Source organism: Cinclus cinclus, chromosome 5 (assembly GCF_963662255.1).
Source record: "Cinclus cinclus chromosome 5, bCinCin1.1, whole genome shotgun sequence".
In the NCBI taxonomy this organism is placed as follows: domain Eukaryota; kingdom Metazoa; phylum Chordata; class Aves; order Passeriformes; family Cinclidae; genus Cinclus; species Cinclus cinclus.
The window spans coordinates 2,041,207-2,066,056 of record NC_085050.1 but is presented as its reverse complement, the minus strand read 5'-3'; the positions used below and the strand labels follow the sequence as shown (position 1 = coordinate 2,066,056).

At 66.5% G+C, this 24,850-nt stretch overlaps 3 protein-coding genes across 6 annotated transcripts; 2 read left to right on the top strand and 1 right to left on the bottom strand.

The window, feature by feature from the left end:
• The first annotated feature begins 1,183 nt into the window (after positions 1-1,183).
• LOC134044177 (interleukin-12 subunit beta-like) lies at positions 1,184-3,054 on the top strand. Its single transcript, XM_062493286.1, has 6 exons — positions 1,184-1,253; positions 1,599-1,820; positions 2,012-2,120; positions 2,204-2,385; positions 2,492-2,640; positions 2,917-3,054. The coding sequence occupies exons 1-6, from the start codon at positions 1,184-1,186 to the stop codon at positions 3,052-3,054; spliced, it is 870 nt and encodes a 289-aa protein (XP_062349270.1).
• Positions 3,055-6,459: 3,405 nt separating this feature from the next.
• On the bottom strand, positions 6,460-9,939 carry TLX2 (T cell leukemia homeobox 2). The gene is made up of 3 exons (XM_062493268.1): positions 9,558-9,939; positions 7,001-7,238; positions 6,460-6,676 (listed from the first exon to the last, which is right to left on the bottom strand). Exons 1-3 carry the CDS (start codon positions 9,937-9,939, stop codon positions 6,460-6,462), a joined length of 837 nt encoding a protein of 278 aa, XP_062349252.1.
• A 6,743-nt stretch (positions 9,940-16,682) lies between these two features.
• PCGF1 (polycomb group ring finger 1) lies at positions 16,683-20,020 on the top strand. 4 transcript variants are annotated; one of them, XM_062493265.1, is made up of 9 exons: positions 16,683-16,998; positions 17,764-17,869; positions 17,973-18,125; positions 18,614-18,685; positions 18,775-18,883; positions 18,992-19,025; positions 19,167-19,250; positions 19,335-19,415; positions 19,861-20,020. In XM_062493265.1, the coding sequence occupies exons 1-9, from the start codon at positions 16,903-16,905 to the stop codon at positions 19,906-19,908; spliced, it is 783 nt and encodes a 260-aa protein (XP_062349249.1). In that variant the 5' UTR covers positions 16,683-16,902; the 3' UTR covers positions 19,909-20,020. The 4 variants fall into 4 exon arrangements, with proteins under 4 accessions (XP_062349249.1, XP_062349247.1, XP_062349248.1 ...); XM_062493263.1 differs by having other exon boundaries at positions 19,164-19,250; XM_062493264.1 differs by having other exon boundaries at positions 18,757-18,883; positions 19,164-19,250.
• Positions 20,021-24,850: the final 4,830 nt, after the last annotated feature.

The window sequence follows — 24,850 nt, the reverse complement described above, 5'->3', positions numbered from 1 at the left end:
GGCAAGGCACCTCATCCCTCCGTCGCCTTTCGGGGTTCTCTGCAATGCTACAGCCAAGGGCTGAGCTGCTGCACGGGGGCCTTGGGGTCCCAGCTTCCCCTCCGCATCCCGCAGCCTATGCACAGGGGTGCGGCTCTGCTCAGGGATGGGCCCGGAGGTCCCATCACCCCATCCTGGCCACAGTGCCTCAAAAGCTGAGAGCTGGGCTCCCCCAGCCTCCCACAGCCCCCACTTCCCCTTTGCTTTCTAGGAAGTCCAGAAAGTACATGAAAGGGTACAGTGATCCCCTCCCCAGGGTGGGGTCTGCTATGCACCCTCGACATGGACCCGCATCAGTGAGGTGGCAAAGGGGCAGCTGGTGACCATGATGGTCTCTGTCCCTATGTCCTCATCTCTGCACTGCATCCCATGGGAGACACAGTGGCTGGAGGAGGGGAGGGAAGGGATGAGACAGCCTGTGTTGGGATGGGGGAAATCACCCCAAGCCTCTGTGGAAACTCTCCCCTCTCCTCAGGGACCCACCACAGCCCACCCAGAGGGGCCCAGCCCCGAGCTGCCCCTATTGAAACCCCTGGCACAGGTGCTGATAGACCTCACTGGTCCCCCCGCCCCACAGCAGGGCACTGAAGGGGTTCTGTGCAGCACATGCTGATGTGCAGACCCTCAGGTGGTGCAGGGGCTCAGGACCCTTCTGGGAGACATGGGACCACCCAGAACCCAAACATTCCAGGTGCTCAGCGCTGCCCCTTGCCCAGCTGTTCCCGGGGGGACCCATCCTCTGGCAATTGGGGGCAGGGCAGGGGGTGTGTGGTACCCCCTGCCCCTGGGAAGTACCAGCGGTGAGTCCCGAGGCTGGGTGGGTGGGAGGCAGGGGGCTGAGCATGGGTGCCATTCTCCAATTCTGAGAACTGTGATGCCGCTGTGGCTGCACTTTGGGACAGCCCCATGGAGTCCAGCCCAGTATAAGACCGCAGCCCCCAGCCCTGCTGAGCCCACCAGAGAGACACACACAGAGGTAAGCACAGACTGGGAGGGTTGGGGGGGAGGGTCTCGGGGGGGATCCTGCTTTGGGGATGCTGCTCCCAGGGCTGGGGGCTCTGTCCTGGCTGGCACCACTGGGTGTGTCCCTCTCCTGGGTTATGTCCAGCTGAGGCTTCCCTTCCCCTTCTCTTTCCCTTCCCAGATGCTAGTGCTGGTGGGACTGGTGCTGTTCCTTGTGCCTGCAGAACCCCTGACTGCCTTCCCTCCAAAGTGTGAGTGCTGCTCCCAGGGCACAGGGAGGGATTGGAGGGGGAACCTTCTGGTGAGGCAGCTGCAGGGACTGCAGAGGAAGCAGAGGGAGTGGGGGGCATCCCAAATCCACATCCCCCTGAAAGGAGTTGGGACAGCTCTGCTGGGACATTAGAGGATGGGCATGAGGGTGATGTGGGGTGGGTATGGGGTAAGGGAGTAGGGGGATGGATGTGGAGTGGAGATGCAGGGGGAGGACTGTGGGACAGGGTGGTTGTGAGGCCAAGGGGCACCCAGCCCCACCGTGGTTTGGGGGACAATCTGCCCCCACCACACTCCATTTCTGACCATGGGCTCTGCATCTCCAGTCCAGGTGGGGAAGCTCAACCAGGACGTGGTGGTGCGATGTGACACTTCAGAGCAGCATATCTACTGGACGCTGAACGGGGAGGAGGACCCCATGGCCGAACTGGTGCCTGAGGGCCAGAACCTCACCATCCGTGGCTTGGACCTGCCAGCCACTGGCAACTACAGCTGCTGGGCTGGCCCCATCCTGCTGGACACCACCTACGTGGTGGTCAGGAGCACCCGTATGGAGGGGCATGGCTGGGGTGTCTGGGGATGATGGGGTGCAGGGGATGGAGAGCTGAGGAAGAGGAGATTCTTATGCCAAGCCCCTGGGGCTGCACTGGGCAGGGCTGTGGGGGAGCTGCCATGCAGGGAGGGGGCACCGCTCCTTGCCTCATGCAGCCCCTGACCAGTCACCCCTTTGTCCCTTCAGGCGAGGACGAGATCAACGTGTCTTGCCAGGCTGAGTCCTACAATGGCTCTTTCCACTGCTCCTGGCCAGGGCCCTCCTCTGCAATTTTCCGTGCCCGCCTCACACAGAGGTGGGTGCCCCGAGACCCCCCAAACCCACACCAGCACCACGGCCACGTAGCCCTAAGACCTGCTCACACCTCTCTCCCCACAGCGATGGCTCCGTGGGGCCATGGGTACCAGTGGCCAGTGACAATGGCTGGTTCAACACCAGTCTGGCAGATCCCTTGTTCTGCCCCTTTGGAGAGGAGTTGCACCCACTCCAGCTGCACCTGGAAGGGCTCTCAGACACCTCCTATCTCGACCTGTCCAGGCACTTCTTCATCCATGACATTGGTGAGTTCAGGGCAGGAGCAGCAGGGTGAGGGTGTCCAAGAGGTACTGGAGGCTCCGGGGTGGGGAGAGGGTCTCAGCCTCTGTTCTGAGCCCCCTCTGTCCACAGTGTGTCCTGATCCACCCCAGGAGCTAATCCTGCAGCAGCGGGGGGAGCAGCTCCACCTGGCCTGGGCCCCCCCGGCCTCCTGGCCGCTCTCCAAGTCCTACTTTGCACTGCTTTACCGTCTACAGTATGAGCTCCACAACGGTACCCAGGTAATGGGAAGGGGTTCCTTGCCCAGGGGGATCCTGGACAGGTTACCCCATGTCCGCACTCTGCCCTGTACTCACCCTGCCCCATCCCTGACTTTTCTCTGTGCCTGGGAAGATGCTCAGCCACAGCCACTCCTCACTCTGCTGCTTCCCTTCTTGGGGTGATGAACTGTCACCCTCGGCTGTCACCCCGGCTCCCCCCGGTGCTGCCGGGGTCAGGGGCTGCTGGTGCCCCTTTCCCCATGGGTCTCCGTGGACTATTCCCTGCCCCCTCTGCAGGTTGAGCAGTTCGTGGAGGGTGTGGAGGAGACACCGGTGCAGGTGGGTGCACGGCGGGTGCGCATCAGCTGCCAGGACCCCTACAATCCCCCAGCCTGGAGCCCCTGGAGCACCTGGATGGGCCTCGATGCACCCTAATAACCGTGGCTTTGAGGATGCTGACCCCACAAACGGGCACCTCCTTTCCCCAGAACCCCCATCCCTTTACATCTCAGAAAAGGATTCTTCCCCCCCCATTAAAATTCTGGGATTGGTTTTGCCACCACAAACTTTGGTCAGTGTCTATATGGGAAGGGAGGTGCTGGGCCCCCACAGCTCCCCGAGGAGCTCCTGGCTAGCACAAGACTTGGTCCTGGGGTCCATCTGCATGTCTGGGACAGGCTCCACCTGTGCTCCAGCCCAGCTCAGGGCCAGGTGGTGTAGGGGATCCCACAGCCCCGCCCAGCTCAGGGGGTTCCCTGAATTCCCCCAACCCTCAAAAACCCTTCCAGCTCTGCCTCCTTTCTGGGGACTGCAATGGGACAACATCCCCAGACATGGGGCATCACCTAGCAAGTCCTGGGAGCAACACCCCGTACCCACATCCCACGGAGCAGGACCCCATCCTGACCCCCAAAGTGCTGGTCACACTGGGGGGGGGTCAGGGACCACCCGTCACTACTGGGGGGGGGGGGTGCAGTTTATACTGAAGCTGTGGCCCCACAATGTGCCCCCCTCAGTGTCCGTGTGTAGCACCCAGCTCGGTGGTGAGGGGCTGTGCCAGACAGGAGGGAACCCACACCCCTCCATGAGCCCATTTTCCACGGAGCCCCCGCCTCACCACAGACCCCTGGAGCACAGCCGGGGTGCTGCCCACCCCCATCCAGATGGGCCGGCTCCGGGTGATGCCACGGGGTTTTATTGAGGTGCTTCCACACGGGTCTGGGCCGGGACCCCCACCCCGGAGAGGCTGGTGAGTGTGTGTCCCCACGGGCGCTGCCCTCCCGGGGGTCCCGGTGCAGGTGGGCATGCAGAAGTCCGGGGGACCCGTGGAACGGGGTGGGCAGAAGGACCAGGGTTCCGTCAGTCCAGAGAGGTCCAGAGGGTCCCGGGGAACCGTGGCCCAGGGCGCGGAGTTGGGGGTTTGGGGTCCGGCAGAGGAACCAGGGTCCGGTGGTGGGGCTGAGGATCCGGTCCCGGGACAAGGGGTCCAGTGGTAACGGCAGGACCGATATCCCTTGGTGGGACCGGGGTTCCGGGAGTCCGGTCACGGCGGGGCCAGGCCGCCCAGGCGCAGCTCCTCGCTCTCCAGCATCTCCCTGAAAAAGAAGGGCCCGGCTAAGCCCCTCGCCCCCCGTGCCCCCCGCGCCCCCCTCGCGTACCGGTACGCGGCGATCTCCGCCTCCAGCGCCATCCGCAGCCGCAGCAGTGCCGGGTACTCCCGCAGGCACCGGGCCATCTCCGCCTCCGCCGCCCCGATCTCCCGCTCCAGCTCCGCCACCCGCTCCTGAGCCGGGCCGTCAGCAGCGCCGGGGCCGCGGGGCGGTCCCCGGGATCCCCGGCCGAACCCCCGCACACAGTGACCTCTGGCCCGACATCCCGCCCGGACACCTCCCCCCCGCCCCATACCCCCGACCCGACCCCGATCCACGCGGACCCCGGCCCCGAACCCCCGACCCGACCCCGATCCACGCGGACCCCGGCCCCGAACCCCACCTACACGGACTCCCGGCACCCCTGGCCCGATCCCCGCCCGCACGGACCTCTGGACTCCGCACCGCCTCCCACCCCGCACGGAACCCCGGGCAGACCCCCTCCCTACACAGACCCACGGGATCCCCAACCCCGCCCCGACACGCACCCACAGGGACACCCGATGGCCCGACCCACATAAACCGCACTTCCCAGTCCCACCTGAACTCCCCCATCCCGTCCCGCCGCCGCTCCCGCTGCCTCCCGGGGCTCCCCAGCCCCATCCGGACCCCTGACCCCCGCCCCTCCCCATCCCCATTCCCCCCTCCTTCCCTTCCCTCCGGGCATCCAGCTCCAGCACCGCCCCCCCAAACATCCACCCCCCCCCTACATCCCAGCCCCCAACCCCGTTCCCTCCCAACCCCCCAGGCGCCCCCCGGCCTCCCCCCATCCCGCACCTGGTACTTGGCCAGCTCCCCGCTCCGCCGGTCCCGCAGCCCCTCCAGCTGCCGGTGTAACGCGCCCACCGCCCCCCGCAACGCCTCCACCTCGGCGGCTCGGGCTCGCAGCAGCCTCCGGTAACCGGCGGCCTCAGCACGGGCACGGAGCACCGCCTCGCCGCCGCCCCACCGGCACCGGGGCCGGCCCTCGGCCGCGCTCATCCCGGTGGTAATGCGGTTCCACCCCTCCGCGTCACGGAACCACAGCCAATCCCACCGGTACCGGGTGTCCGACTCCTCCCGGTAGCAACGGAGAGGGGGAGCCGGCAGAAGCCTGTCCCCCAAAAGTGGGGTGAAGGGCTGCAGCGTCGTGGATAGTGGCGGAGTTGGGGGCAAGGTCGAGTTCAGGGTCAAGGTCACCGCCGTCAGCCCCCCCCTTCACCCTTCATTCCCTCCATCCTCATCAACAGAGGCTGGAGTCAGGCTGGATGGTCCTGGAGGGGGTAACCCCCACTTAGGGGGCCACGGCGGAGGGGGTGCAGAGATGTGCCAGAAGAAGGGAGATTCAGCCCCTCTGCACCCCACGAATGTTCTGTGGGTCACACCAAGGCTCAGTCTGGGGGAGATGATGGCAGTCCCGCGGGGAGTCAGGGACTGGTGCAATCCGTCAGTGTGGGGGGCACCCCGAGTCCATGGCGGGGGGCTGCAAGGGCATGTCCAGGCACAGAGAGCTGACAGACCAGTGGGTGGGGGGCCGGGGGCCCACACCATCAGTCTGTCCCACCGCGGGGTGGGGCCAGGGTGGCCTAGTCCTTCGTCCAGCCCGGAGGGCACTGATAGAAGTCGGAGGTGGCAAACTCCGACTGGGATAAGGCAAGTGGTGCAGGTGGTGCAGACCCTGCTGTCAGGGTGGGAGGCTTCCAGCACCAGGAATGGGAGGTCCACACCCTGCCCTGCTCCAGGGGGGCTGGAGGATGTGGGGCCCAAAGGGAGCCAGCACGACCCATGGAGCTGCTGGTGTGGGAGCTGCAGAACCCTGCCAGGTGTGGGCACCCATCCCTGGGCTCCCAGGGGTCCAGGCAGGGAGCTGCAGATGTCCATGGGGTGTAGAGGCCCAGTCTTTGGCTCCCACGGGTCTGAACAGGGGGCTACAGACATCCATGGGGTGCAGGGGCCCAGCCCTGGGCTCCCGGGGGTCCAGGCAGTGGGCTGCCCGCAGCAGTGCTTCAGGTGGAGTTTGGTGAAGCTTTGAATCCAACCGCAGGGGCATGGATTCTCTCCTGGGTGGTCCTGGGGGGCTCTCCATGGCAGGGAGGGGGCTAGCAGTGGGGGGCTCTCAAGAAGCTGCAGCCCTCTCCCTGCCATGGTCCAGGCTCAGAGCCCACCTGGCTCCCACTGCCACCTCCTGGCACATCAGCAGCACCCAGGGCCCTCACACCACAGAGGCCACCCCCGAGACCGACGTCACCTTGTTGTCCTCGGCCCAGGGCTGGAGGTTCTGCAGGGCGTAGAGCGAGGAGTTGTGCATGCAGAGCGGGTCCTGCGGCAGCGGCTGCGCCAGGCTCTTCTGGAAAGCCTCCTGCTGCAGGTGCAGCATCAGCCGGTTGGCCTGCTGCCGCTCCGCCTCGCGCTCCTCCGCCGTCTGACGCCTGCAGACACCCACCATTGGCACAGACCACAGCTGGCACTGCCACGTGCCACTGGGCCACTGCCCCACACGTCCCACAACAACAGCAGACCTCACCCAGCAGTGAATAGGGGAGGCCACAGTGATGGGCAGCCCATCCCATCCATCCCCAGTCCATCCCAGTCCCATCCTCTCCCAGAACGCGGGAATTGCTGCTGGAGGGCTGTGGGATTTGGGGCTGCCAGAGGGGTATATCAGGGTGTCTGCCAGAGGGATGCAGGGGGATGCTGCCAGAGGGATGTGACCATCACGGTTGTGGCGGCTACCCCAAAGCCGTCCCCGTTACCTCCACTTGGTGCGGCGGTTCTGGAACCAGGTCTTGACCTGGGCGTCCGTCATCTTGAGGGCCTTGGCCAGGGTGGCACGCTCGGCTGAGGCCAGGTATTTCTGCCGGTGGAAGCGCTTCTCCAGCTCGCAGATCTGCACCCGGGAGAAAGACGTCCGCGGCTTCTTGCGCTTGGGAGGCGTCCGGTTCTGGTACGGGTGCCCGATGCGCCGTGTCGCCACGAAGGGTGACAGCGCGGCTGTGGGGACAGTAGGATGAGGGGGGACTCAAGGGAGCACAGCAGAGCAGGACCCTGGGGGGTGTCAGGGGGCTTGGGGCCATGGGGATGGGTGGCTCCAGGGAAGCCACCAGTGCTGTCTGGGAGAGTAGGGGATGGGACCCCTCAGAGTCATGCCCTCCTGCTCCCCCACCGTGGGGACACAGGGGCAGCTCAAGACATGGCATGAGGGAGGAGCCATCCCCTTTCCTACCCCACTGTACAGTCGTTCCCCCAGCCCAGAGGTCGGCACTGGAATGTCAGGGTGGATGGGCTGGCCTGGTCACAGGACTGATGCAGGACCATCAGGTGGGGCTGCACAATCCCACCCTCCCCTCACATCGAGCCCTGCTGCAGCCCCCGAGGAGCCTCCACAGCACTGCAGGGGCTGGCCAGCCCTGCCAGTCAGGGGATGGGACCACAGAAGCTGTTGGGAGGCAGGCAGTGTCTCTTTCCATGTGCCAGCAGTCCCTGGGTTGGCCACTGCCCGGGACCAGAGAAGGGGATGTCCCTGCCCAACTGAGGTGTGAGCCAGCCCTAGTGAGGCCAGTGTGCCACATCCAAGCCCCAGAAGCTGCCAGAGCTACAGGGAGCATCAGAGCAGCGAAGCAGCATAGAGGAAAGTGAAGGCTTGGCAAGGTCAACCCGCAACGCCTGCACCCCTCCTGCTCTGGCAGCGGCCTCGGCCAAGCCTGTGGCGCCATGGCACCACAGCCGTCACCACGGCCGATACCCCGTGGGCAGGGCCGCACATGGCCGGGACCATGGGCGGCCATGGGGCCACGGCTCCCCATGGCACAGGGATGTGGGGCACAGCCCACAGCACCCCAGGGACCCCTCGGCGCCCACAGACCCTCCCTCCCACCCACGCCCAGGAGGCCGCCTGGCCGCCAGCGGGGGCGGACACGGTTGACGCAGGTGGAGCTGCGCAGTCAGGGGGATGGAGGCCCCCGTGCCCCCTCCCCGCACGGGGCGGCCCCTCACTGGGACCAGATGCCTCCTGCCCACAGCCCACCCCAAGGCCAGCGGTGCTGAGTGATGGCTGCGGCTGGGAGACCCCGTGCCGGGGAGGGGCTGCCCCATCCACCCAACGCTGGCGCCAGGCAGGAGACAAGGACGTCACCCGCCACCCCTGCGTGGGGACGGTGCTTCGTCACCGCTGTGATGGCGGGGTGGGCCAGGAGGTGAACGCGGTTCTGCTGGTGCCCGGGCGGGACCCCCACAGTACTCAGGCTCCCACCCCACACCACCCCATTGCCCACATGGCTGGGACTCAGCCCCCAGCCCCACACGGCTTCCAGCTTTGTCACCACATGCGGCCACACACTGTGGACGTGGCAGTGCCGCCATCTTGGGCGGGAGCAGAGCTGAGCCAGGCCAGGGATCTCCAGCACCCACACACGGTCTCAGCGCCCAGGATCCCAACCTCAGCACCCCTCCTGCTTCCCGGGTGCAACAACCAGCACCCCCACCCCAGCGCTGCTGCTCAGACCCCACCACGGCGCTCAGCCCCAGCCCCAGCAGCAGCACCTCAACCTCTCGCTGCCTCCCCAACATTTTTGCCACAGGTCCGCCCTGGCCTCTCCCACAGCACTGGCACTGTGTTCCACACCGATCTCTGCACATTCAGATCTGGGATCCAGATCCCATCCCCAGACACCCTATAGTTACCCCCCCCACTACTGCCCCCATCCTCCGGGGCTCACAAGGCCGGGGCATCTGCTCTGTGTATGGACGGGCTTAGTCCTGCAGTCCCACGGTGGGTTCTCCACCCTGCATCGTGTCCCCAAACAGCCCACCCACCACATCTCACACCCCGCAGAGCCTCCATCCCACTTTCCATTCCAAGGGAGCCCTCACTCCGCACCCCACAGAGTGCACACCCCCGCTCCCCACAGCCTCCAGCAGCTCCCTGTTACGGTGGGACAAGCTCGCCACCCGGCACCTCCAAACCGGGGAAGGGACTAGCTACGGAGTGGAGCTCGAGACCGGAGCCCGCTGGGACCCCTCATGCTCCACCCGGAGCCGCCGGACCCTGCCCGGTGCCGCAGTGGAGCTGCCGGTGGCCGCGTCTACCCCGAGCCGCTTCCGCGGGTCCCGACGGCGGCGGACGAGGACCGGGCGTTGTGGGAACCTGTGGAGCGCACGGTGCCCGCCATCCCCATCCTATCCCCGTGTCCGCCCCGACCCGCCAGCCGCACTGCACTGCCCCGACGGAACCCCGGGAGCGCCGGTGCCGCATGAATCCCCGGAGCCGTCAGTAGCCGCCGGTAGCCCTCACCAGCCGTCCCGCCCGCTCACCTGAGAGCCGGTCCTTGGCGATGCGGCGCGTTGTCTCCATCCAGGGGAAGGTGAGCCCCGGCAGCGCGGGACCCGGCGGCGGCGGGGCGGGCGCGGCGGGCGGCGGGGCGGGCGCGGGCCGGTGCGCCGGGACTCGGATGACTCCGGTTGGCGGCGCGGCGGACGCGGGGGTCACGTTCACGCTCACATTCATGCTCATATTGAGGTTGTAGGAGCCGAGCGGACCCGTGGGGCCGTAGCCGCTGCCGTAGAGCCCGTAGTCGGGTTCTGCCGCCCCCCGGTGCGGCCCCGTGGGCTCGGGGCCGCCCAGTATCTGGTCGATGCCGAAGCTGATGGGCTCGTGGGGCGCGGGGGGCCCCGGGCCGCCGCCCTCCCGCTCCATCCCGGCCGCGCTCAGAGCCGGCGGGGCGCGGGCATGGCCGGGGGGCGGCGGGGGGCGGCGGCGGCGACGGGCGAGGAGCGCCCGGTGCAGGGCAAAACGCGGTGCAAGGTGCGGGTGCGGGCCCGGAGCAAGGTGCGGGGCAGGTGCCGGGTGCGGGGCAGGGTGCGGGGCATGGCTCGCAGCCACTGGCGGCCCCGGGGCGGGAGCGCGGGTGGGCTGCGGGCCCTGGCGGGACGCGCTTTTCTGCCCCGCTCCATCCGGACCGGCCGAACTCCCACCGCCTGCGCCCTGATTGGCGGCCGCGCCGCGTGATTGACAGCCCTGGGCCCCGCCCCCCGCTCCGGGACACCCCCCTCCCCCCCCCCCCCTCCGCCCCCGCCGCTCCGGGCCCCCGCCCCGGCTCCGGGACGAGCGGACGGGCCCGTCGGGTCCCGAGCGCCCGCAACCCTCACGGCCCCCGGACGCCCCTCGTGCACCGACGTTCTCCGTACCCGTTCGCCCCACCTGGCCGTTCGCCGGACCCCATACCCGGTCCACCGGAGCCGCTGCTGCATCGAGCAGCAGCGCGGCGCCTTTTCGCGTCCCCGCCCCGTCCGCAGCCCCGTCGGAGCTCCCAGCCGCCCCTCCCGGGTCGGACGAAGCGGCCCCTGCCCCAGAAGCGTTATCGCGGGGGGCACGGACCGGTTCCTGGGGTGCGCAGGCTTCGCACCGAGCCAGGTTCTCGCCGAGCCCGTCCATACGGGAGCGAATGGATCTGGCGACCCTGGACGCGCCCGGTGCGGGGACCCAGGAGTTGTTCCGACCCGCAGTTCCCAGAACAGGGACACATCGTGGGACATGGATCCAAATCTCCTAGAGCCGTCGTTGCCGGTAGCTGGCATCTCAGTTCCCAGGAAACAGCCTTTCCTGGGGAACCGACCCGGGAAACCTTCAGTTCCCGGGCAATAATTTCCCTTTCCCCGGGTCCTGCCGTTCCCGGTATCATGGACCCCATTTTCCACGGACCAGACTGGTCAGGGGGATGGAGTCCCCTGGCTCCGCCATTCCCGGAGATAGCCCCCGGTTCCCGACCCGCCGTTCCCTGTCGCAGAGCCCAGCCCGGCCCCGTCGGCGTGCGGTAACGGAGAGCGGCACGGGCCGGGCCAGGTCTTCCGATGACTATCGCGACAGCGACGTGGCGGCCCCGCGGGTGGGTCCACGGCGGCTCCCGAATGGGTCACGGCCCCGGGACAGGGGCTGGCGGGGCGGAGGCGGCCTCTCGGGTACCCTGGCGCCACCGGTCTGGGGCAAATGACATTACCGGGGCCTGCGCCTGTAAATCACGGCGGCACCGGGGGCTGCAGCTGCCGCACCGGGAGCGTGGCACGCCCCGGGGCACCGGGGGCACCGCACGCCCCGGGGCACCTCATATCCCAGGGGCACCCCAGCCACCGGGAGGCACCGGGTGGTCCCGGGATCGCCGCAGTGTGGGGTGCCCGTCCCTGAAGCCGCAGCTCTGCCGGGAACCGGGGCTGTACGGGCACACACCCGTGCCACCCTCAGCCGTGCCCACGTCCCACTACAGCACCGGGAACGGCCGAGCTGCCCCTTTCCACACCAGGGGCACCGACGGAGCCTTGCGTGCGCAGAAGGGAAGGGGGACACCACACCCAGACCCTGCCCTGCAGGCGCCATGGATTTCTTGGCGTTCCCTGCTCTCAGCCCGGCAGGTGCCGGGATAAATCCCAGAGTTCCCACTGTGGCTTTTCTACCTGGAAAGAGCCACTGCCTCCGGGTCTGCTGCGGCAAAGGGACCCGCTGTGACCCCGTGGGGTGCAGCCGTTGCGGAGGTAGTGGCAGTGACAGCGACAGCGGTGACAGTGGCAGCAGTGGCGGTGACAGTGGCAGTGGAAGGAAATGGCCGGTGCCGGAGGAGGAGGCGGCAGCAGGTTAATTGAACCCGGAGCAGGAGGCAGATGTTGCCGTGCCCAGGGGCTGGAATCTGCCGGGCTGGGAGATGGATTGGGGGGCTGTGACGGGGCCGGGGGCAATGCGGGCTCACCCCGCGCCTGCTTGAGCCCCGGCCCGCCCCATGCCCATGGGGGTCTGTGGCCGGAGCAGCCCCCCTGCCCCGCACCCACACACTCCACGACCAGGACTGTCCTGGGAGGGCGCAGGGGAGAACTGAGGGTGCTCATGAGTCCCTTCCCATCCTGGCTGTGGGTGCAGAGTGTCTCCCTCCCATTTACCCCGTTGGCCAAGGGCCTCTCAGTGTCACCTCCTTGTACCGCTGGCTCTGTCTTCCCAGTGACCCTTGGGCCACCTGGGAGGAGGCTGTGTCCCTGCCCCAGGGTCCTCTGAGCCACCGTGGGGACCAGGCAGGGTCCCACGACCCGGGACCCCCCCATTATGCCAATACAGACCCTTCCTCGTTTCTCGGCCACAGCAGGGACCTCCGTGTCCGCGGTGTGTGCCCCCTCCCACCCCAAGGGGCTGGGCCTGGCGGTTCTCGTGGGTGGCAGTGTCAGCTGGAGGGGAGGTGGCCGAAAAAAGGGCATTTGCCCAGTTCCAGGAGGGAATCAGCCTTCAGCCAGAGCAGCACCGGGCACTGCCATTGCCAGAGCTGCACCAGCATCTCCCCGCCCCGCACCCTCCACGTCCCTCTGCCTCTGGGAGCAGGGGGTCACACATGGGGTCTGTGGGGTCTACCCGCCCCACCACGGCAGCCCGAAGCTGCCGGGGCTCCTTTCCCCGTCCCCCACCGTTGCCCTGCAGCTGCGCTGCTTCGTGGCGCCACGTCCCCGGTGCCGGCCGTGCCGGTGCCCCCGTCCCCCACGGGGACGCCGCGGGCTCGGTAACTGCTGCCAGGACGAGAGTCGCTGGGACGGGTCCCTGCCTGTCCCCGGTGCCGTCGGCGGCCGCCCCGGTGCCCCGGCCATCACGGCGATGGCGCGGCGGGGACCTGGCAGGGCCCCACGTTCCCACCGGCCAGAGGCTGCCGCACGCCCGCTCCCGCCCGCTCCCCCCCGTAATCTCATTACCGCTGGACGTCCCCTTCTTCCTCCCGCTTCCCCCCAAACCCGCTGGCAAACTGGAGGGACAGTCAGCTCCTCTCTGGCTGCTGGGTTAATTCTGGGCTAATTAGATGAACCAGCCCAGATTGGATTACTTTAGCCTGCATTTGGTCCTCCAGTCCTTGGCTTGCGGCTCCCGGGGGAGCTGCTGGCGCCTCCTGCCTCAATCAGACACTTCTTAACCGCATGAAACACTCCCGGTGCCCCCCGCCGCCCGCCCGCCGCGGGCGCCGGCACCCGGACGGGGTGCGTGGGGTGAGGCGGCAGCAGCCGGTGGGCGCGGTGCCCACCCCGACCCGGCTGACACGCAGGGAGGGCTGCGATGAGGATGGATGGGGCCGGGATGGGGATTGGATTGGAGTCGGGATGGAGCGATGTGGGGTTGGGATGGGGTCACTGTGGCCGCGGATGGCCCCCGCGAGCTCCCGGGGACCCGACATCCGAGTCGCCCACTCGGACGTCACGGTGGCCCTCGGCGTCTGCGCGGTGTCCTCGGGGAGGAGCCGGGTGCCACATGGGTGCGTTGGCGGCTGCACGGTGACGCCAACACCCGGCTGCTGGGGGGCTGCTCCCCCCCGGGCACCTCCAGCCTACAGCCTCTGGGGCAGGGGACAGTGGGTGCTGGGGTTCCGAATTGGAGGTGTAGCACGGGCCGCTCCCCTCAAACCTTCTGGGAGCCCCAGATCCATGGTCTGAGAAGAGGGTCAGAAAGGGCTGGGGGGGCACAGTCTGGGCTGCGGGGCTGCAGAGGTGATGGATGCCACAGCAGAGCGGGAGCTGAGCCCCGAGGCTTTCGGTGGGGCGAGGGCAGTGAGGAGGGGGATGGAGCAGGGAACAGGAGGGGATGCTGTGGGAATGGGGGGGGGGGGGGGGGGGGCACACAGCTCCCACTCCTTGGGCTGCTGGACAAGCAGCTCCAGCCCCACTGGTCAGTGGAACCAGTGCCCAGGAGCCACGGGACACATGGCTGGGCACACCGGTCCCCTCTCCCACGCTGCATCCCTTAGGGTGTCCGTGTACCCCACCCCCACCTCCCCAGGGTCCGACACCAGCCGGGGGTTGTTGGAGGGGGGTTTGCCCGGCCTGGCGCTGCAGGTACCAGTGCTGCTTGTCCTGGTGAGCTGGTGCCCGTCGGGGGGCCACAGTGTGCCAGTGGCTGGTGGCCGCTGACAGCCACGTCGCTCAGGCCTCGTTATCGAAGGTTAATTGAATTCTGCAAATGTACTCGGTGCATTAGGCAGGAGCTCAGTCCATGAACACCCAGCCCCCGCTGCCCTACAGGGACCCCTGCCCGCTTCAGAGGGTTTAATGGGGGATCCCTATTTGCCTCGGGAGACCCCTGCCCACTCTGCCAGGGACCCCTGTCTCACCTGGGAGTCCCCTGCCTTCTTTGGGGGAACCGTATTCACCTGACAGGAACACCTGCCCACTTTGCCAGGGACATCTGACTACCCTGGTGGACCCACGCCCACGACATTACAACCCCTTGCCTACTTTGGCAACTGCCGGCAGACATCCCTTCCACAGTTACACCTCCCCCAGAGCCCCCACGGGGCCGTGAACCGGTACGTGGGGCTGGTGTGGGGCCAGGACAGCAGCTCTGGCCCTGGCGATGGCAGGACAGAATCTCGGACATGCTGCAGTGGGACAGACCGGAGGGAGCGGGGGGGAGCGAACGCTGCTGCCCTGCTCCCACTGCCGTCACGATCGTGTCCAGCCTCAGCCCAGACTCGCTCAGCCCCAACGAGGGGTCCGGCCGGGAAAGCGCCCGGCAGCACTTCCCAGAAGGAGCCGCCCCGGCCCTGCCGCGGAAATGGAGCTGAATATCTGAGCAGGACTGAGCTAAAAGCCTCGGCCCCGCAGCCCCGCGCAGCCCCGGCGGCTCCTGCCATCAATTATTAACGGCGAGATGGATCCGCGGCCTCGCGCGTGCCCGGCTGGCGGGGGCAGCTCCGGGAGTACCGGCTGCCGGGACCCCAGCCCCGGGACGGGCTCTCTGCCCTAGGTCCCGCGGGGTCCCGTGCCAGGGCCACCCACAGAGCCCGCTCCTCGGCCGGCCGGGATTCGCGGTGCCGGTGCCGATTCTCCTCGCGGCGGCGGCAGAAAGGGATGCTGCCCCGCCGCGGGGCCGCTGTGGCCCCTCTGTGACCCCCGCCCCTCCCCGGATGGCTCCTGGCAGGTACAGATGGGACCGGACCCTCCCCAGCCGGGGGTCACCAGCCCCCGCCGCGCTCTCGCCTCCCCGGAGGCGCGGGCAGGGAGTGGGCGGGCGGCGGGGCGGGGGCTGGTCCGGAGCCTCTGCCCGCCGGCACCCCGACACCGGGAGGGGCTCGTGCTGCTCCCGGTGGGCTCCCCGGGTCTGGCCACACACCGTACGCGGCTCGGGACGAGGGGCTGGCACCGGGATCACCGGGGTTTGACAGGTGCTGCTCCGATCCGGCACGGGGGACAGCGCGACTGGACTGGGCACACTGAAGGAGCCGAGGGGTGGAGTAAGTGCTGTGATCCGCATCCGGGAGCAGGACCCGGACCTGCATCCGAACCGGGACCGGGGCCAGGATCATGCCCAGGACCATGACAATGACCGGCACGCATCCAGTAGCCCCAAACCCGCACTGGCCGTGGCAGCCCGTGCGGAGCTGCAGGGCTGGCAGCGTGGCCGTGTGCCAAGTGCTCCATCAAGGGGTGGTGGGTGCCAGCCCCTGTTCTGGGGTCGCGCCGTGCTCCTCTGCCCGCTCACACTCCCTGGCATGTACCAGCCTTCCCCGCCGGCCGGTCTGGTGTCCGGGTGGGGTCGCACAGTCCGTGAGGAGCCGTGGGGGGCTGTGCGGGGCCTTGGGGAACTCGGCTCGGCTCCGCATTAGCGTGGCTGCCGTTTCCCCTGAGCCAAACCTTCATTAGCATGGCTCCAGCTGCGCCGGGTGGGGCCGCGGGCTGGTCCGCTGGCACCCCGAACTACCAGCACTTCAGCACCCGACACCCCGAACTGCCAGCACCGGATACCCCAAATGCCAGCACCAACAGCAGCGCGACACTCGACTGTCAGCACGCCGGTACCCCAGCAACACCCCAGAACCTCAGCCCTGCCTGAACTCCAGCACCCCGAATTGCGAGCACCCTGGCACCCCGAAGTGCCCCGGTACCCCAAACTGCCGGGGCCAGCATCCCGATCCTGCCAGCACCTCCGTACCCCAATTCTGCCTGTGCCACTGCATCCCTGAGCCCAGCTCTGCACTCCCCGCCGCAGTTCACCCTGTGTCCCAGTCGGGACACTCCCGTGTTCCCTCCCGAATCCTCTCGGACCCTTTGAGCACCCCCAGACCTCCCTCACCCCACGGACCCACCCTAACCCACCCCCCTTGAGTTCCCCGCATGTGCCCCGAGTCCCATGCAGACTTCTCGTCCCCCTCGTGCCCCCTCGACGCCTTCAGACCCCCTCAGATCCCCGTCCTCCCGGTGTCCTCCCGGTTCCCTCCGGTGCCCCCCGCACTCCCTCTGCCCCCCCCCCCCCCCCCCCCCGCCCCGTTCCCCCGCGTTGCTCTGCTGCCCTCTGGCGGCACTCCGCAGCAGTACGCGCACGCAGCGCCCTCTCTTATTGGTGGATGCTGCTGTCCGTCAAGAGCGCGCCCTCTCGCTATTGGTCAGTGATGGGAACACCCTCCCCGAAACGCGGCGGGTCCGGTGGCGGCGGCTCCCGGCGGGTCTCCCGGTCACAAACGAGGTCGAAGGGTCTCGGGATACCGAGCCTCTCCCCGTGGGTCGTGATAAAGGGTCAGCGCAGGGCAGAGCTTGCGCTGCCCGCCGCGACTCGAGACGTGCGGGGCACAGTAGGAGTTGTAGTCCCTCCGTTCTCCGCCGCCCCGCCCCGAACCCGGAAGTGCGCGAGGCCACAGGCGGAGGCGGCTCTAAGATGGCGTCGCCTCCTCAGGGGGGCCCGATGGCCATCGCCATGCGGCTGCGGAACCAGCTCCAGGCCGTCTACAAGATGGACCCGCTGCGGAACGAGGCGAGCGGCCATACCGGGCGGGCGGGAGGCACCGGGAGGCGGCGGTGGCGGCGACACCGGGGGCCAGCGTGGGCGGGGACGGGAGATGCCGCGGTGGCGCCGCTGGGGGGCGCTGTGAGACCGAGGGGCGGTGCGGGAAGGCGTGGCCATGGGAAGGGGCGTGGTCATGGGAGGGGGCGTGGTCAATGGTTGAGCAGGGGGTGTCCCCAGACACCCCCCAAAAGCCCATTTTCTGAGACAATAAGGCAAAATACGGTATCCATCCCTGTCCAAAACCCGTTTTATGGCGTAATAATGGAGTACAGAGTGGTCAGTCTTGATTTCTAGAATGTTAAGGCAAGACAAGGTGGTGCAGCACCCCAAAATCCCGTGTTTTGCCATAATAATGGAAGACAGGAGGCATAGCCCCCCCCCCAGGTCCTGTTTTCTGGCATAATAAGAGAAAATAGGAGGAGTGGCCCCCCTGTGACAGTGAGGGCAGCTTCTCAAAATCTCATTTTCTGTTGTAACAATGGAAGACGGGGCAATCCCTAAGAAATCCCATTTTTTGACATATTTTAGCAGGCCACTCAGTGTCTGTTTTCTGGCATATTAAAGCAAAACAAGAGATGCAACCCCCCAAAATCCCCTTTTCTGGCATATTTAGGGAATGGCAAGAGAAGCTCCTTGGGCTAATGGGTTCCAGGTAAAGGATGAGAGGAGTCTTAGGATGGCAGGTGAGGGTGGTCTTGGGATGCTCCGGGTGACAGTGAGGTGTCCCCACAGGAGGAGGTGAAGGTAAAGATGAAGGAGCTGAACGAGCACATCGTGTGTTTCCTGTGCGCCGGGTACTTCATCGATGCCACCACCATCACCGAGTGCCTGCACACCTGTGAGTGTCCCCTCCTGAGTGGGGGGCTTGGGGGTGGGCTGTGAGTCCTGTGGGGGTGTGATCCCAGCTCTACCACATCTCCCATACCTGTCCCTGTCCCCAGTCTGCAAGAGCTGCATCGTGAAGTACCTGCAGACCAGCAAGTACTGCCCCATGTGCAACACCAAGATCCACGAGACGCAGCCGCTGCTCAACCTCAAACTGGACCGGGTCATGCAGGACATTGTGTACAAGCTGGTGCCCGGCCTGCAGCACAGTATGGGGGGCACAGGGGACATGAGGGGCCTCAGGGGGCGTCACCTGCAGCACAGTACAGGGGACATGGGGATGGGGATAGGGAGGGGGAGAAAGGGATGGGGACAGGAATGGGGATTTGGAGAGGAAGAGAGGGATGGAGATATGGGCAGGGAGAGAGAGAGAGAGAGAGAGAGAGAGAGAGAGAGAGAGGGGTGGGGACAGGGAGAGAGGGATGGGGACAGGGAGAGAGGGATGGGGACAGGGATATGGAGAGGGAGAGAACAAGGGATGGGGACAGGGATTTGGAGAGGGAGAGAGAGGGATGGGGACAGGGATATTCAAAGGGAGAGAGAGGGATAGGGATAGGGATAGGGATAGGGATAGGGATAGGGATAGGGATAGGGATAGGGATAGGGTCTGTGGTGGTGGTGCAGTGGGAGGACAGCCAGGGACCGCCCTCAGTGGCAATGGGCCCAGGTGTGTCCCTGAGCCACCTGTCCCTTGCAGGTGAGGAGAAGCGAATTCGGGAGTTCTACCAGTCCCGTGGCCTTGACCGGGTGACGCAGCCCAGCGGTGACGGTGGGACAGGGGGGCTTGGGGGGCAGCCAGCTGCAGTGCTGGGTGGTGTCTGGGGCACAGGGAGCTGACAGTGCCACCTATGTCCCCAGACACGGTGGGAGGTGACCCCATGGGGCTCCCCTACAGCACCTTTGACCACTCGCGCGCCCACTATTTCCGCTATGATGAGCACGTCTCGCTCTGCCTGGAGAAGCTGAGGTGAGTCTGGGGGGGCTGCAGCCCCTCAATGTGGTGGGGAGGGGACACTGGGCATGGCCTCCCGTCGCTGAGACCCTGGACGTGTGTCCCTTTCTCTTCTCATCATAGCTCCAGCAAGGACAAGAGCAAGGTTGTGCTGCAGGTGAGTGGGGATCCCTGCAGTCCCCACCCCTGACCCCCAGCTCTCACCCTGGCCCTGCCAGGGGTGTGTGGCATCCCTAAGGGGGGTGTGGGGTCCCTGGAGTCTCCACAGCCCCCCAGCCCGTTCTACCCCTCACAGCAGAAATACGTGAGGTGCTCGGTGCGGGCGCAGATCCGACACCTGCGGAGGGTCCTGTGCCACCGGCTGGGGCTGTCACTGCAGCACGTGAGTGGAGGTCCCCAGCCCCCCCCGGGGGGTTCCCCACCCCCAGGAGTGTCCTGGCCCTCCTGATGCAGCCTCCCCATACAGGTGCAGATCCTATTTGACAATGAGCCCCTCCCTGACCACATGACAATGAAGCAGCTCTGGCTCTCACGCTGGTTCGGCAAGGTGTGCGTCCATTATAAGGGATGGCAACCTCTGATTTTGGGGTTCACCCAGTGAGGCGTGGGGGATGGAGTCACTTTCTGGGAGTGGTTCAGGGCAGTGTGGGGTTGGGGGATTGAGGATCTTTAATGTCAGTGGCTGCAGTGGTGATCTGGGGAGGTCCCTGGCCCTTGCATGGGTCAGGCAGTGGGGGAGTCCCCAAAGGGGTTGGCCAAGTTCAGGGTGCAGCCCCGTAGAATGAGGGGATTGGGGATCCCTGTACCAGGGCACTTCTGGGCAGAGGTTTGGGGTGTCTGCCCCGAGGGGATCTTGGGCTGGGGGTCATGGACTGGGAGGTCCCTGGGCTGAGATTTGGGATCCCTGCCATGGGGTCTGGAGTCTCTGCTCCAAGGGGGGGTCCTTGGCTGGAATCCCCCCAGCCCTGACCTCCCCCCGCCTCACCCCACAGCCTGCGCCCCTCCTGCTGCACTACAGCATCAAAGACAAGAGGAGGTAGGGGTGGGGGGTGGGTGCTGCCCCCCCATTGCAGCCCTGCTCCCACCCCCTCCACACCCCGTAATTTATACCCCGCTTCGAATTTATTTTTGGAATAAAATTGTGGAAAAAGCTCCCTTGAGTCCTTTCTTTGTCTGGGGGGGCTGGGGGCTGCTCTGGGGGTCTCAGGAGGGTCCCCTCTGCACCAGCAGCTCCCGGAGCTGGGGGGGGGCTGCATGTGGGGAGTCGGTGATGGGGGGCCGAGTCACGGGGAGTTTGGGGATGCACTGCGGGCAGTGGGGCTATGCAGCCCCCTCCCCATTTCCCCACCATGCTAGGGGGTCTCACAGCCCCCCTGGGGAACGCAGTGCAGTTCAGGCACTCCCCACATCCATCCCGTCACGGCTGCCTGGTGTGTGTCCCGCCCCTCCGGCCCCCCCTACCTCCACATAATGAGTCGTAATAAAGTCATCGGCCCTTTGATTGCCGGGGGAAGGTGGAAACATCGCAGCCCCCCCTGCCCTGCGCGGCCCTAATTAGCCCGGGACAATATTCCGCCATCTGGATCCGTGCGCGGCAGCCACTGGCACAGCTGCGGGCGGGGGGGTCCCGGGGGCGGGGGTGTCCGTGGGGCTGGGGCTACTACGGGAGGAACAGGTGCCGGATCCCAGTGATCCCGGTGATCCCGGGAACGCCGCTCCGGAGGGGCCCTGGCTGCGGCACGGGGCTCAAAGCCCCCCGAACCTAACCACGCTCCATCCTCCCGGCACGGTGGTGCCAGTGCCGGGCGGCTGTCGGGGATCACCCCTCCATCCTCGCCCCCAGAACCGGGTGTCCTATCCTGTGGTGGGCATGGTCCAGGACCCACCGACCTTGGGTGGATGTGACATCGGGTGCCCCTTGCCCACGACGGGGGGGACGCGCCGTGGCCCGCCCTTCATCCCCGGCCCCGCACTGAGCTCTGCTTTTGGTGCCCCGAGCCGGAATCCCCGCACCGCCGCCGCTGCCGGGGGATCCGGTTACGGCCCGGCCCGGCCCAGCTGTCGGCCATCGCTCACCGGGCGGAGGGCGGCCGAGCTCGCTTGCCCAAAGCCCCCACAAGGACGAAGGGAAACGCGGGGGCTGTAGGGCCAGCCGGACATGGGGGTCCCAAATGAGGCTGGACGGATGGGTGGGTGCGCGGAATGGGGGCTCCAAATGAGGGTGGAGGGGTGCAGGATTAGGGTCCCAACAGGAGAGGGAGGGCGGGGTTGTGGGATGGGGGTCCCAAATAGGACTGGAGGAGGATCTCAGTAGGTCTGGAGGGTTTGGGGTGTGAGGTGGGAGTTCCGAGTAGGGACAGAGGGTTTGGGGCATGGGATGGGTGTCCCAAAAAAGGCTGGAGTTGTGGGGGAGCAGGATGGGTGTTCTAAACGGCCACAGGGCTTGTGGTGTAAGGCTGGGGTCCCAGCCGAGGCTGGAGGGGTGGGGGTGCAGAATGGGGGTCCCAAATGGGATCAGAAGATCGGGTGGGGGATTCTAAATGAGGATGCATGGCTGGAAGGGGGTGGGACAGGGATCCCAACTGGCACCGGAGGGCTGTGGGTGCAGCATGGGAGTGCCAGCCAGGGCTGGAGGAGTGGAGGTGCAGGATGGGGATCCCAAACAGGGCTGGAGGGCTGCGGGTGCAGGACGGGGGTCCAAACGGGGGCGGCCTGTGGCGGAGTGGGCGTGTAGGTGGATGGATGGACGGATGCCGGGGGCTGTCCCTCTGTCTGTCAGCAGCGGCTCTGGCAGCCAGTTACAGACGGCAGAGCAGGAAGCGCCCCGGACGCCCCCACGCCCCCCCCAGCCCTGCACCCCCTCCCTTATCAGCGCCGGCCCCAGAGGAGCTTAATTCAAACCAACTGCGGGGCTGACGTTGGTAAATGAGCCCTCCGCCCACGGCCTGGCCCCAGCGCCCACGGGGGCTGCCCCAGAGAGGGGGGGGGAGATGAGGGTTGGGGGATCCAGCGGGGCAGGGGCAGGTACTGGGGGGATGTTCCAGTACCCCCGAGGCGCGGTCAAGCTCAAGGCAACTTTGATGTCCCCCCGCCCCGTCATGCTCCGAGGGGTCTAATGGCCCCCGACTCCAGCCCGGCAGAGAGGGAAACCTGAGCCCCCATCCCCCTGTTCTTAACCTGGGGGGCTCTCGGGGGTCCCCAGCCCTGCCCGAGAGGATCTGGATATGGCATGAACCCATGTGACCAGGGGGACAGGACCCCTAACTGTTCCTTGGCTATGTAGGACCCCCAGGGGTCCCACTGGGAATGGTGACACCCACAGACTGGAGGGTCCCAGGGCTCAGATGTGGGGTGAGAGGTGAAGGGACCCACCCATGGTGTCACAGGGGTGTGCCAGGGGGCTGCAGGTGCAGTACTGGGGGGGGTGGGTTTGTGGGAGGGACCCCACAGAGATAATCCTCAAGGTCCCCACCCTCCATAGCCCTGCATCTCCTGTGCCAGGTGGGGGACAATGGGGGCACAGCATCACCCCTCCCTCCTATGCCAGTGTCCCCAAGCACTCCCCCCTCCTACTCCACACTCCCCTACCCCTGCCCCTCACTGGGGATCATCCCCAGCCCCCTCCAAAACCCCACAAAACCCACCAGCGCCATGGATTCCCTCTCTGGGAGTCCCGCTCACCCCCAGCTGCTGTCCTGAGCTGGAGGTGGGCACAGGCAGTGCACCCCGGGCTGCTGAGCCCCCCTGGCTGTGCAGAACCCCCCGGTTGCACTGTCCCTGCCATGCTCCGGCAACACCGTCTCTGCCCTGACAGAGACAGATGAACCCTCAGCACCTTCACACCCCATTGCTGGGTGAGGGGTCATGCCTGGCGTCCTGGAACGTGGGGGGCACTGGAATGGGCTGGGTGGGCACCGTGGGGACAAGTGTGCATAGTATTGCCCCACATCCTGACCTGCCATCCCATCCCATCCCATCCCATCCCATCCCATCCCATCCCATCCCATCCCATCCCATCCCATCCCATCCCATCCCATCCCATCCCATCCCACTCCATGCCCAGTGGCACGCAGCACGGGCACGCGGCTGTCACAACGGGAATGAGCTGTCACAACGGGAATGAGCCATCGCACCAGCGCAGGGACCTTCCCTGTAACAAAGTGCCGGGATGAGGCTGATGAGAAAATCCAAACGCAATTTAATTTCTGTCACCGCCTGAGTGACTCTAAATGACGCAGGGGGTTCTGACGGGCCCACGCTGAGCTCCCTCCAAGCCCTCCCTGTGCCCTCCTCACCTCCACTGCCCTCCCTGGGCCTGTGCTTCCTGCCTGCTTCCTGAGGATGTGGGCACCGGCGCTGGCACCGGGATGCCCGCCGGCATGGGAAGGGGGGCCGGGGGGTGGGCACCTTCCTGCGGACAGAGGGGTCACAGCAGGGCCTGGGAAAGTGCCGCCCCCGGGACCCCAACACCCGCTGCAGCCACCTGGAGGACCCCAGGGATTGCTCAGAGTAGCCATGCTGGTGATGGGAGCACTTGTGGCACCAAGCCGTGGCGTCCAACCCTGCCACCAGCGTTTCCGGACTGCCCGGTTCCCTGGACACCCAGTCTGAGCTGCTGGGTGGTGACAGGGCGAATGTGCCCAGTGAAAGGGGCACCGAGCGCCACCAGCCCCTCTTGGCACGGGTGCGAGGAGTAGTGGGGCCGTAGGAGCGCGATCAAGGCAACCCCTTCACATCTCCCGGTTTATTTTGGCTGGCCAGAGTTTCCTCCAAGCCTTTGTCCGGTGGCTGCAGCCCCCCCCCCCCCCACCCCCTGCCCTCCAGGCATCCTGCGTGTCCACACGGGTGGGGGGATGCACTGCAGGGCCAAGGCCCTGGCACGCCCCACCGGAATCAGAGAGATGGGAATGTGAGGAGGAGGCTCCAGTGCCTGTGGTTCTGCATGGGTGGGACATGGGATGGGGACATGGGATATAGGATGGGACATGGAATGCACAGGGAATGCACACATGGGGTACAGGTGGGCACAGAGGGCAGGTCTGGGTGCTCTGGGGGATGGCAGCCTGGTCCCCGGGGCCAGGCTGGTGCAGGTGCCCCAACATGGATGCAAGTGCCGTGCTGTCACAGCAAACCAGTGACAGTGTCATGGAGCCAGTGCCATGGTATGGGTCCTGGTGCTGTGGCGTGGATCCCAGTGCCACAATGTGAGTCCTGGTGCCACAAAGTGGATGTCAATGCCACGGTGTGGATGTTGGTGCCAGAGTGTGGGTGCCAGTGCAGTGGTGTGGGTGCCAGTGCCACCCCAGGGCCCCCAGTGCCCTGTGTGTCCCAACGCAGTGGCGCTCGCCATCCCGCCATTGTTCCACCCTTTGAAGTCAGTGTTTCCTGGCAGGTTTGTCCCAACCCCTCTGTGCCGGTGCTTCCCAGCCATAAATTACCCAACTCAGGGGTTCAACGTCTGCATGCCCAGGGCCACAGCCTGACAAGGGGCTCCCACTGAGCCCACCTTCAATTGGGACCTGCCAGGGCAGGGCAAGGACTCACTGAACCCCTGTGGGACCATCAGGATGGACATCACAGTGGTCCCTTCCCCATGGATACCCCATCCCTACTGACTCCTGATGGTATAATGGGATGTGGATAACCCCAGGGTTAGGATTTGGGGCAAATCACACATGGAAGTGCCCACGACAGCCCAGTTGATGTGCCAGGGCTTTGGATGGTCCCTCCACTCCTGTCTGGCTGCCCCCAGCGCCCCGAGGCTTCCGTCCAGGCCCAGCGCTGACGGCACGGCTGTTCCCTCTGCTATTCCCAGCATTTCCTGGGGTTTATTGTCTTTCCCTCCCTGTCCCACCTTCCTCGCAGGAAACCCTTCATCCCATGGGGCCGGCGGCTCCGTTGCCAGCAGGACAGCGCTCCCGGCCCCCTCTCCATGGGCAGGGATACAGCTGGCGCCCCAGGAGCAGCTCAAGCCCCCAAACT

Coding starts and splice junctions, on each gene's coding strand:
- LOC134044177 (XM_062493286.1), top strand. CDS start 1,184: ATGCTAGTGCTGGTGGGACTGGTGCTGTTCCTTGTGCCTGCAGAACCC. Junction 1,821..2,011: donor CGTGGTGGTCAGGAGCACCC/GTATGGAGGGGC, acceptor TTGTCCCTTCAG/GCGAGGACGAGATCAACGTG. Junction 2,121..2,203: donor CGTGCCCGCCTCACACAGAG/GTGGGTGCCCCG, acceptor CTCTCCCCACAG/CGATGGCTCCGTGGGGCCAT.
- TLX2 (XM_062493268.1), bottom strand. CDS start 9,939: ATGGAGCGGGAGGGCGGCGGCCCGGGGCCCCCCGCGCCCCACGAGCCC. Junction 7,239..9,557: donor CGCCAAGGACCGGCTCTCAG/GTGAGCGGGCGG, acceptor CTGTCCCCACAG/CCGCGCTGTCACCCTTCGTG. Junction 6,677..7,000: donor AACCGCCGCACCAAGTGGAG/GTAACGGGGACG, acceptor GGGTGTCTGCAG/GCGTCAGACGGCGGAGGAGC.
- PCGF1 (XM_062493264.1), top strand. CDS start 16,903: ATGGCGTCGCCTCCTCAGGGGGGCCCGATGGCCATCGCCATGCGGCTG. Junction 18,126..18,613: donor GGTGCCCGGCCTGCAGCACA/GTATGGGGGGCA, acceptor TGTCCCTTGCAG/GTGAGGAGAAGCGAATTCGG. Junction 19,026..19,163: donor AGAGCAAGGTTGTGCTGCAG/GTGAGTGGGGAT, acceptor TACCCCTCACAG/CAGAAATACGTGAGGTGCTC.